The 12,813-nt window shown below is 35.8% G+C and overlaps 1 protein-coding gene across 1 annotated transcript in view; it reads right to left on the minus strand.

Moving 5' to 3' along the window:
• KCNH5 (potassium voltage-gated channel subfamily H member 5) overlaps positions 1–12,813 on the minus strand; it is a 331,907-nt gene that overhangs the window by 280,475 nt on the left and 38,619 nt on the right. Inside the window, exons 3-4 of the mRNA XM_081509807.1 lie at positions 12,091–12,197; positions 6,822–6,950 (exon numbers count right to left, since the gene is read on the minus strand). Coding sequence (XP_081365933.1) covers positions 6,822–6,950; positions 12,091–12,197 — 236 coding nt within the window. The remainder of the gene's footprint in view (positions 1–6,821; positions 6,951–12,090; positions 12,198–12,813) is intronic.

Below are 12,813 nucleotides of genomic sequence, written 5' to 3' on the forward strand. Positions count from 1 at the left end.
TCTGTTGTTTCCTCTCTAAAGAAAACCATTGGCTTCCTACAAGGGGAAGGCTGCTATTTTTGCTGTTATTTTCATTCTACAGGAATTTTTTGTCTCAATTATTGGCACAAAGATGCCATAACTATTTGGCACAGGATATTTCACACTGTTAAGTGTATTGGCAGTTTTTTAATCTGTTTGAAAATACTGTACTGTATAAATGGGCAGAGATTTGAACCAATGCTTTTAGAACACATATGGATAATCAACAGAATGGATTTCTTGGCTGTAATTTTTCCTCTGTGTATTATTATAAATGATGTATCAGGTACCACTGACTGACTATCTGAGCAACAGTTCCAGGACCTCAGTATCAGAAACAAAAGATAACAAAAACACTTTTCCCTCCTTGAATTATCATCAGTAAATTCTGTTGATTCAAAACAGTACAGTCCTGTCAGAATCAGACTGTTCTCAACCTGTGCTTCATCTTTGTAGGGAAAAAGGAGAGCAGGGGGGTTAAGGGGGCCAAACCCCAATAAGTATCCACTGGAAAGGGATAAGGCAGCATGGTCCAACAGAGAGAGCACTGGATTGAAAATCAGTCAGACTTTGAGTGTCAGAATCTTCAACAGTAAAATGGAGAAAATAACACTAATTTTCAGAATTATAGGAATGAGCTACAAAGAATACAAAGCTCCTGACACATATTAACTGCTTCATCAAGACCGATTTCTTCCCCTTCAATAGTTTCTGCTACCACCCATCATGTATGTATAATGACATCACTCAGTGCCATTCATTTTAAAGACAGAAATTCATCTAGAATGAAGTTTTGGTGATCATAGGATTCATTATGAGGAAGTGCTACTCTCAAATTAGTTGGCTACCATTACATTCTAGTTACCATTCCAGATACAACTTAGAAGTACAATTCACAGTTAGCCAATTTACTCAGGGTTTTGACCCAGACCCATATGTCTGAGTTGCTTGGTAAAAATACCAATATAAGCTGAAGGAGACTGATACCAATTCCAATCAATTCTGTCACATTCTTAAAAGATATGGGCCTTTGTTCCAATCACTGCCCCTTTTCCACATTAAAAAAGGTAAAATGGCCTTGTTCTAGAAATTTTTTTTAAAGTTATATCCTGGCTTTCCTATGTGTGGATTCACTTGTTTATTCTGCATCTAAAAACACTATTTTCTATATACCCATCCAAGCTTTTATTATCTAAGTATTGCTTCAGATTTTTGCAAACACCTTCAACCTACACTGTTGCAAATATCCTCAGCTCCTTGATCCCTTCTCCCTGATCCTTGAGCTCCCTGATTCTTTTCATCTTGCTCACCTAACCAAATCCCAACTCTGGTTAGATCCAACTCACCTACTTCACCATCTACACACCTTTGACTCTACTAGGGTAGAGTAAACACATAATCATGCTCATAGATACTAATGAAATGTATGACCACAAGTCTCACGTGGACCTTAGTGCTGCACTGAAAACCTGTTGAATTTAACCTTAGCCACTCACTGCTCCACTCTCTACACAACTGTTCCATACCTCCTCCTCTCCCCTTCAACCCTTCCCTACCCCCTCACTATCCTTACTCTTAGTTGATAACCACGTTTCCTCTTTTACTGAGAAAATAAGAGTAATCCGAAGAAAGCTTCCATTATATATGCATTTGTTTGTTACACCACCCCTCTCCGCATTAGGATATGATGGAAGGAACTTTGCATCTCCAAGACCTAGTTAACAGTGTCAGCGACCATACTGTGTGCTCAGTCAGCATGCTTGGTTGGGGAAAAATAAATAAATAAGATAAACGAAAAGAAAAAATACTCCTAGAGGAGTCACAAAAAGGCTCATGTTAAGTAACTCTGGTGCCCAAGGTTGAATCTAAAGTAAGATTACTATATATGTAGAATCTAGAAAAATGGTACAGATGAACCTAGTTTCAAGGCAGGAAGAGAGATGCAGACATAGAGAATGGACATGTGGGCGTGGTGCAGGGCAGGGCAGGGTAGGATGAAGAGAGAGAGAGATTAGGATTAACATATATACACCACCATGTGTTAAATAGATAGTTGGTGAGAAGCTGCTATAAGCACAAGTTCAGCAAGGTGTTCTGTGATGATCTAGAGAGGTGAGAGGAGGCTGTGGGAGGGAGCTTCAAGAGGGAAGGGATGTATGTATGCATATGACTGATTCACTTGATAGTACAGCAGAAACTAACACAAAATGCAAAGCATTTATATTCCAATAAAAAAATAAGATTGCTGCCTCCATGTTCAATGTTCTATACTCGAATCATATTGATACTCTGGTGTTATCATGAAATCTCATCTGCTTTTTCCCAAAAGTTCTATGGTCCCCTTTGCTCAAACTAAAAAGTTGAAAGATGCATTTTTGTGCCAAGTTTTCAAAATATACTTTCTGATATGCTAGCTTCATAGGGATAGTAGGATGATTGCTTAATGGCATAAATATTTTAGTTCTATTGAATTTTTCATATTAAATTTACAACTTACATGAATAATAGAAAGTAGCTCATATACACCATTCACAGTTACATTGTGCAATACATTTTTAGAAATCTGTTATGTATTTGAAAGGTGTGGAGGAGTCTCAAAATAAAAATCTATTTAAAATAAGCTCTTCCACTACAAATTCTGGAGATATTTTACTCTAAGGTTTTCACAATGAGGTTTGATTTTCCCTATAAATTTTAATTTACAGGTCTATTGAACACATTACTCAAAAATCAAGTGGTCTGAGTTGTCTCAAGTTTATTAAAATGGAGTTCATTTTTGTAAGAATAAAATAATGCATTCAAAAGAGAAAGAGCTCTATGAGTCTGATGAAAGGATGCAGGGAGATGGAGGTAGAAGCAGATAAATGGAGAGCTTGAGAAATAAAGGTCAGTCTGTCAATATTAGCATCCTTTCTCCTAACCTCATTGTAAAATGCTGCCAATTTTTAGTTTCCATAAACAGATACCACCATTAATGTTCAGCAGGTCAAACTTGTGAGAAAGTACTGTACTTTTCTTGGCCAACTTTAGCTGTGCCATGAAGTCAGTTAAAGTGAATGAGAAAAACAATAACCATTAAATATGAAAGTTAAAAATGTATAAATATTTTTGAGGGGAAAAGTCTGGTTTTTTACTCAGTCTGGCTATCATTCATGTATGAAGGCAAGAAAAATTCATCTGAATAATATATTGGGTCACAAGTCATATGCCAATGATTTTTCTTTTATTTTAGAATATAGCACTTTACCAAAATTTACAAACAATTTACTGAAGCCCAATATTAAAAAACAAACAATCCAATCAAAAAATAGGCAGAAGACAAGAATAGATATTTCCCCAGCGAAGACATACAGATGGCCAAGAGGCACATGAAAAGATGTTCAATATCGCTAATTATTATAAGAGAAAAACAAATCAAAACTATAATGATATATCACCTCACACTTGTCAGAATGACCTTCATCAAAGTCTACAACCAATAAATACAAGCAAGGGTGGGGAGAAAAGGCAACTCTCCCATACTGTCAGTGGGAATGTAAATTGGTGCAGCCACTATGGAAAACAGTATGGAGATTCCCTAAAAACCTAAAGATAGAGCTACCATATAACCCAGCAATCCCACGCCTGAGCATATATCACAAGAAAAACATGGTTCAAAAAGATACGTGCACTGCGACGTTCATTGCAGCACCATTTACAATAGCCAGGACATGAAAGCAACCTAAAAGTCCATCAAGAGATGAATGAATAAAGATGTGGTATAAATATAAATATATATATATATATATATATATATAAAAATATAACTCAGTCATTAAAAAGAATGAAACAATGCCATCTGCAGCAACATGGATGGACCTGGAGATTATCAAAATAAGTGCAGGAAGTCAGACAGAGAAAGACAAACATCATAAGATATCTCTTATATGCAGAATGTTTAAAAAATGATACAAACAAATATACACAAAACAGAAACAGACTAACAGACTTAGAGAACAAACTTATGGTTACCAGGGGGAAAGGGTAGAGGGAGGGACAGATTGGGAGATTGCCATGTACACATTGCTATATTTAAAATGGATAACCAATAAGGACCTACTGTATAGCATAGGGAACTCTGCCCAATACTTTGTAATAAACTAAATGGGAAAAGAACTCGAAAAAGAATAGACACATATGTATAACTGAATCACTTTGATGTACACCTGAAACTATTAATAACACAACATAGTTAATCAACTCTACTCTAGCATAAAATAAAAATTAAAAAATATATATGGCACTTTAAGATACAGACAGCTGTTAGCTGCAGGTTTTTCATAAATGTTTGTTGTCAAGTTAAGGAAGTTCTCTATTCCTACTTTGCTGAGAGTTTTTATCATGAACAACTTTTGGGTGTGGTGAAATGCTTTTTCTATGCCAACTGATATGATCAAATCAATTTTCTTCTTTAACCTGATATCAGTACTATGAATGAGAGTGATAGGTTTTTGAATTTTGAAACATCTTTCCATGTGGAATAAATCTCAGTCATTAAGTGTAATTCTTTTAACACATCCTTGCAATCTATTTTTGTTGAGGACTTTTATATCTACATTCATGAGAAATGTTGGTCTGTAATATCTTTTCCTGGTGTTGGTATGATGAAACAACTGGCCTCATAGAATGAGTAAGGAGATTTTTCTCTACCACTGTTTTCTGGAAGAGACTGAATTCACCAGTGAAACTCTCTGTACTTATTTTGGAACTTTATTAATTATTAACTTATTTAATAGATATAGGACAATTCAGGTTATCTATTCCTCCTATCATGAGTTTTGGTAGTTTGTGTCTTTCAAGGAATTGGTGTGTTTTAACTAAGTTATCAATTCAGTGGCTATCAAGTCACTCAAAGTATTTCTTTACATGCTTTTATGCTCATGGGATATGTAGTGATGGCCCTTCTTTAATTTCTGGTAATGGTAATTTGTGCCTTCTCCCTTTTTCTTGGTTATCCTGGCTAGAGGTTTGCTAACTTTAACATTCTTTTCCAAGAATCAGCTTTTGGGTTACAGTGAGTCTCTCTAATTTTTTTCTATTTCATTGATTTCTACTCTAAGTTTTATTACATCTTGTCTTCAGCTTGCTTTAGTTTAAATTACTCTTCTTTGTCTAGTTGCCTAAGGTGAAAGCTTAGGTATTTAGTTTCATATCTTTCTTCATTTCAAATATATGCATTTAATGATATACATTTCCCTTTAAGCACTCCTTTTACTACATCTCAGAAACTTGATATGTCATATTTAAATCTTCATTTAGTTTAAAATATTTTTATAATTTATCTTAAGACTTCTTCTTTGGCCCGTGGAGTATTTAGGAATCTGTTAATTTCCAAATATCTGGGGATTTTCTACCTGTCTTCCTCTCATTGATTCCTGACTTAACTCCATTGTGATCTGAGAACATACCTTGCAAGATTTATACTCTTTTAAAGCTTTTAAAGTATATTTTATGGCCAGAATATGATCTATCTAGTGAATGTTCCATGTAATTTGAGAAGAATATGCATTCTGCTGCTGTCGGATGGAGCACCTTGAATTTCAAAACAAAGGGGCAATAAACCTAAACACTATAAAAAAACTATTCTATTAAAAATAGTATTACAATATATCCTAAACTTCCTAGATACTGGGTCTACAAGTAAAATCAGAGCAACAGGTAGTACAAGTAGAAAAGTGAATACTTTATTTGAACTTCCAGGAGATGATTTTGTATACACATTTTTTAGAAATAGTCACAATGAATTGCTCTCTGTCATACTTTCAATGATCTGCACTTCATAAAATTTTCCTCTTGCAATTTGATGCTAAATAGAAACTGAGCATACACACACATACATGAGTGTACATATATGATATATATATATACATACATGTAATTTTTCTCTGATTATAATTACAGTTGAAAAGATTAAAACTGCTGTGCCAGTTTTTTTTTTAAGAGGTAAAAAAATGCAATGTTTGCTAAATGTAAAGAAAACATTCTATTTTTAGTCTCCTAAGAGATAATTAAAAATGCCATTTCATAAAAACTTCTTCTAAGGGTATTTAAAATCCTTCATTTATATGACATCAGTTTCTAATTTAAAAATAATTAGAGAAAATAAAATGAGAGTAAATTACATATAAAAGGGGATAGAAGCACATGCCACTCACTAATGTCTTCTATAGTAGTCTCTCTGAATATTATATAGTCAATAAGACTCCAATCAGAATGTTTGCATTTTGCCAGCCACTTTCTGGATGACAAAAGCATTCTTTACATAATTAAATAACATCTACCAAAGAGAATCTACAACAACTAAATAAAGGAAGAAAAGTAGCCTGAAAAAGTCAACTATTCATGCTCTAATCAATATAACAAAATTCAATCAACTAATCAATTGTGCTCCAGTAGGACTTCACCAAACAACTCCACAAGCTGTTATACTTTTTGTTTCTAAGTCTCAGTATGATAGAAGTTGTTGAAATTCCCATACTGATTCAAAATTTATAATGCTCCATGAAATCTCTTCCTTATAGCTCATCTCAATTTCTCTAATTTAAGATAACCACCTAATATTTCAATGTCCTATTTCCACTCAAACAATATCACTGAATAAAATTGATTCTGCACAATTACTAGAATAAATATAAAGCCAAAGAAAGGCCATGTAGTAAAAATTTTCTTTAAAAGTTCAACCTATGGATATTGTTAAAATAATAATACTATATTTAAATGACAGGCTAATCCTTAAGTATGGTAATTCCTTTGAAAATTACCTTTTGTTGAATCATCCTCTATTGGCTGTTTAAACAACGTAATATCCTTGAAAGTGCATAAGAACAAAACCACCTTTTCATGTTCATTTCTTATTGGTGCAATTTGCATATAAAACCAAACAGGGGTTCCTGTAAAAGAGAGAAAGGACAACAGAGTGTGATGCAGCCACCACAATGATTTGGTCTCTTGCTTTCCCTCCTCCTTCAGCCACAAACTGCTATGCCAGGAATCAACACCAAAACAACAGTATTTTAATTACTGAAAAGAATCAGTAAAATTTTCATTTTATATCAATTACCAGTTGCTCAAAAATTAATGAAAATGTTTTTCAACTCAAAATATCAAAATTTGAAAATAAAGCACAGGACATCATTTCATAATACAGTGGAATAAAGGCAGTCTTGCTATTTAAGTATTGTTAATGGGGCTTCCTGGTGGCTTAGATGGTAAATAATCTGCCTTCAGTGAGGGAGGCCTGGGTTGGATCCCTGGGTCAGGAAGATCCCCTGGAGAAGGGAATGGCTACCCATTCCCGTATTCTTGCCTAGAAATTTCCATGGACAGAGGAGCCTGGTGAGCTACAGTCTCTGGGGTCACAAAGAGTTGGACATGACTGAGGGACTAACACTTTCACTTTTCTTTCAGTGGCACCTTTAGATCTGGGTCTCTACACCCACTGCTGCTTTCACCAACTCCCCTCCTTATTCTCACCAAGTGTGAGCATTCCTATGTGCTTCTCCGTGTTACTTCGAGAAGTGTTTCTGGACAACTTCAACATCAATACCTGATGCTTTGATAAGTATTTCTCTTGCAGGAACTTTTGAATTGCTGTTTCTACCTCAAGGTTCTCTCATCAGTCAAACAGACTTAAACTCTTCAGTTCTGACCACATCCCCACATCAGAGAGATAGGATGTCAGCAACACTACAGGCCTGATGTACACAAAGCTATACCTGAAGACTTTAAGGCAATGTTAAAGAAAAAAATGTCCCCAGGCCTTGAAAGTCTCAGACATCTTCATGAGACACTGCTTCCAACCTCCCTTGCTCAAAGCATGAGCCTGGACTCTGTCACAATGATCTTTAAACAATAGCTCCTGCAGACTTCGAAAGACACAGTGTTTCAAAGTATTCAAGCCTTAGGATTTGGACAAATTAGAAACTGGCATTATATCAAATAATAAATATTTGAAGACACAAGAAATGCCTTCAAAGGAGTAATTACTCACTAAATGATAAAACACTGAGGGAATTTTCCATCAGAATCAAAATGATGCATTTTCCGTTATAGTCTTTCCAAGCCACAGTGCAGTAAAGCCTCTCTGAATATTCTATTCTAAAGACATACGGTCTTTTGTCAGGTTTAGGATTTGGGGACTGAGATGTGCAGCTGTTAATATTTAATCTTTAGAGGAAAGTCAATAGCCTGTTAGTGACTTTCAATGAAAACCCATAAGAAGCATCTCCATATCCGTGGTTAAAAATTGTCTGGTGATAATATCACCATAAAGGGGAATTTGCCATTTACACAGAATAGGTGACTTGACTACCAGGTGCTAGAAATCAAAGAATTCCAAAGAGGTTTTTATAAATATTCAATTCTGACAACCAGGTCCTTTGCAACCCCAGGGAGCCTATAGAAGGATATAACCTTTTCCAAAATGATTACAGGATGAGACAGGGACCTCAAAAACAATCCCACCATCTCCCAGAAAGCCTTGTTCTGTTTTCTGCTTCTTATTTTACACAGTATGTCCATAAACTGTGAGTGATGTGCACAGTTTGACAAATCACCAGACCCAGACACTCGCAGATACATGGCCTATGGCTGTTCCAACACAGTGAGCTTGAGGCAGGAGGTCATAAACAGAGAGAAAAGGGCTTTAAAAATAAGTCGTTTTCCAAGGTCTGCTAGAAATCTAAACAGAAAGAGATGATGTTTCAGCTCAGACCTTCCAAGGAAAACAGCAACTTTTCAAATTTCAGCATTGAGTCAGAGCTGTCGTTAAAATTGCTTTCAGAAATCACAGTATACTTTTTTCAAGTTTAGTCACAGGCTCAGACTTCTCCAAGGAGGCTGAGTTTTTGCTGCATGGCTGGTGAATATCTATATTCTGCATTTGAAGTTCAAGGTGGTGGAAAGTCTGGGAGGGTTAGGTAGAGAGACCTGTAGCTGCTGGAAACTCAAGGCAGTGCCCTGGCATTGATTATTTGAGTTGTTCTAGCTATCACACGGAGAAGGCAATGGCAACCCGCTCCAGTACTTTTGCCTGGAGAATCCCATGGACGGAGGATCCTGATAGGCTGCAGTCCACGGGGTCGCGAGGAGTCAGACACGACTGAGCGACTTCACTTTCACTTTCCCCTTTCATGCATTGGAGAAGGAAATGGCAACCCACTCCAGTGTTCTTGCCTGGAGAATCCCAGAGACGGCGGAGCCTGGTGGGCTGCCGTCTATGGGGTCGCACAGAGTCGGACACGACTGAAGCGACTTAGCAGCAGCAGCAGCAGCAGCTATCACAGCTCTGCCTTTGTGTAAACAGAAAGATCCATTTTCAGTCATCCTCCCAGAGCCACTGCTTTTTTTCTCAACAGTATAAGCAACCTGCTATAATCAGAGCAATGGACTTAAAGAATTGAGGTTGCAACCTTAAATGTCAATCGTGATACATATTAAATCAGACGTCTCAATCTCCCCATTTGCAAATGGTGTTTAGCTAATTATTTAATGGAAGTGTTGGGAGGACTTGGCATTCAGGCCAAGATTTTGGCATTCCCAAAACAGTTCTCTACAGACGTGTGAATTTTTCTAACATTAAAAAACATCATAAGAGCACACTTCTTTCAGTTGATGTTCAGAAGCCTTTAGCTAACTATTTACAAGATTTTTTAAAGTTGCTTTTAAGTATCATAGAACTCCATTATAGTGCATGGACAATATCTATTCTTCATATTAAGAAAAAAACTCAATGCAGATACTATCCAGAAGTGACAGGAGTTTTAATATAGAGTGCTATATGCCAAAACCCCTACTGGCTCCAAACAGACAACTATGCATATATAAGTTATCTGAAAAGAACCAGATAGGCCTGAACAAGGGTCAGACAATTATTACAAGCTATTAAAATAAGGCAAACTATCCAAACCACTTTCATAAGAAACTTTTAGAAATGAAATATTAAAGTTATTGCTAACATGATTTAAAGGATCTAAACAAAATTTCCACAAGGTATTTTTGAGAAAATCAGAAGCTATGTATCTGGCTTTGAAGCTTTAAAATCAGAAAAAAAGATTTTTCTGTTCAAATCTCAGGTTAAAAAATGACCTTAGTGAAGTAAAAGTCGCTCAGTCGTGTCCAACTCTCTGCGAGCCCATGAACTGTACAGTCCATGGAATTCTCCAGGCCAGAATACTGGAGTGAGTAGCCTTTCCCTTCTCCAGGGCATCTTCCCAACTCAGGGGTCAAACCCAGGTCTCCCGCACTGCAGGCAAATTCTTTACCAGCTGAGCCACTAGGGAAGCCCAAGAATACTGGAGTGGGTAGCCTATCTCTTCTTCAGCGGATCTTCCCAACCCAGGAATTGAACCAGGGTCTCCTACATTGCAGGCAGATTCTTTACCAATTGAGCTATCAGGGAGGGAAGCCCCTAAAATGACCTTAGTAATATGGAATAATCTTAAATCATTTGCTAAACTTGAGGTATATATTGAAGTCATTCAAGGGGTAACAACCCTGTATAAAAATGAAAGGGGGCATTCCCTGCTGGTCCAGTGGGTAGGATTCTACACTTTCACTGCAGGGGCATGGGTCAATCCCTGGTGAGGGAATTAAGATCCTCCCTTGTGGTGAGGCAAAAAGAAAGAAAGAAAGGGAGTTTTGGCATACAAGTTTTGGCTACAAAATATCAGTATGTGTTTGGATCTAGTGAAAAAGCCCAGAAAGCACCTAGAAACTGGCTTTTTTCTTGTAGAAGACAGAGCTGATTATTCAGAATGGATAGTTCTCTAGTTGATAAGCCAATAGACATTTGGATATGATGTCAAAGAGAAATATATTTTCAGTTTTGATTCTAAAATGAAAGATAAGATGATAAAGCATTCCTTAGGTAAAACCACTGAAACTAATTCTTCCATTGCCAGTAGCACCTGGTAATGGGAACTTCACTACTAATGTGAAGCAATGCCTATGGTTGTAGTTATCCCTATGATGGCCTATTAATAGAAGGAAAACCTAAATATTCAATAGAGAGCAAACGTTTAAAGTACAATGGAGAGGATAAACTATGCTTCACAAAACCCAACCAGTACTAAACTTGGTAGAAGCATTTCCTGTTGAAGCTAGAATGCTTCCTGAACTGGGGAAGAATTTAGTAACCATCAATTTTCACTAAAGATAATAATTGGCTTTGCTATCATTTAACCATTAACACTAAATAAGTTGACTCATCTTATGCAGTGACTGTTCTTTTTTTAAAAAAAAAAAAAAGGCCCATTTGGAAATGCAACAAAAAAGAAATAAAGTAAGTGACTATTTATAGAAAACAAATTAGAAAAGAGACTTGGTTAATGAGTGTATTAGTTGGTTTTTTGTTTGTTGTTTCCTCCAAACTCTACTGGAGAGTCTCATCAAACTCACTCATAATTACCTAAGACCCATATTCATGAGGTATTATGTGATTATATAATGGACAACTGACCATTCATACCTCCCATCATTAGACAACAGCACATACAATCAGTACAAAGTTACTAGATGTGAATGGTACTTTCTGAAAGTAACAACTATTCTCACCAGTCTTCCAACAAAGCAGTTTGGTCTAGCAAACAGCCATAGTGCTAAAAATTCACCTCAGATAGATACCATACACTCACATGTCATCTATGTATATGTTGAAACATAACATACTCACTGATAACAATCCACTTTCCCTTTAACCATAAGAAGAAATGAACGAATTTCTCAGTCATTTTTAGCTGCTGTCACAAAACTATAGGGTCTTTACCATGGATATTAATCACAAAACAACCTGCCATCTGACACACAAAAGAAATCACATTCAAAATGCATTATATTTTTCTTTCATTCCTCAAAAGGTTGCTTTTCATAAGCATTATTTATTAATTTTGCTATCTAATTTTTACAAATACCTCCTGCCAAGAGAAGCAATAAATCTTTTATATTCTCTCTACACTATAGCTTAGCTACCACTTACCAATATATAATATTAATAAGGAGTTGACACATCTTATTGATGACTTAGATACCTACTGTTTTTCTTGTACAAAAGAACTTCAAAGCAGTTTGACTCGTAGTTGTCAAAAGTCTGCCTGACTTTCTCAATGGTTTTTTTGTCAGTCAATTCTCCATACATAAAACTGGAAGAAAAAAAAAAAAAACAATTCATTTCAGTTTGGGGTTGCTTTTCAAATGCTACATAAAATCATATACTTGTCTTTTTTAAATTAAGTATTCAAATTTAGTTACAAAATAATTGCTCCCACAAAATGAACTAAAATATTTAAACCATGTTTTAATCATGACTATTAAACTCTTGCTAGAAGCTAGCTTTTTAAGTGATTTTGAACATATAGTGAGAAAGAGTAAGAGAGAGAAACAGTCCTTACTTTACACAAGTCCAGTATGCATCAATTTTAGTTACTTAGGCAATCCTTTTGTTAAATCATACCAGTTTCCCAACAATACAGTTCAAATTTTGGTTTTCATAGTATATTAACTATGATTGATACCATAAAGTATAAACTTTGCTGATAGCTCATCAGTCTACAAGTCACGAACAAATAACAAGTACACATAACAATCAGTGATCAATTTCACTACTTGTTTAAAGCCTGTCAGAATTACAGTGCATCCACTACTCAGCTCATGCATAGACAGCAAAGTGTGCAGTTGTGTTGCCTCCTTGTCTCTCAGTGGTACACTCATGGGACATTTTACAAAAATGGATAAATAAAAGCAGGAATTCACCATCAA

Source organism: Giraffa tippelskirchi, chromosome 7 (assembly GCF_054371585.1).
Source record: "Giraffa tippelskirchi isolate mGirTip1 chromosome 7, T2T-mGirTip1v1.2.pri, whole genome shotgun sequence".
NCBI lineage: Eukaryota > Metazoa > Chordata > Mammalia > Artiodactyla > Giraffidae > Giraffa > Giraffa tippelskirchi.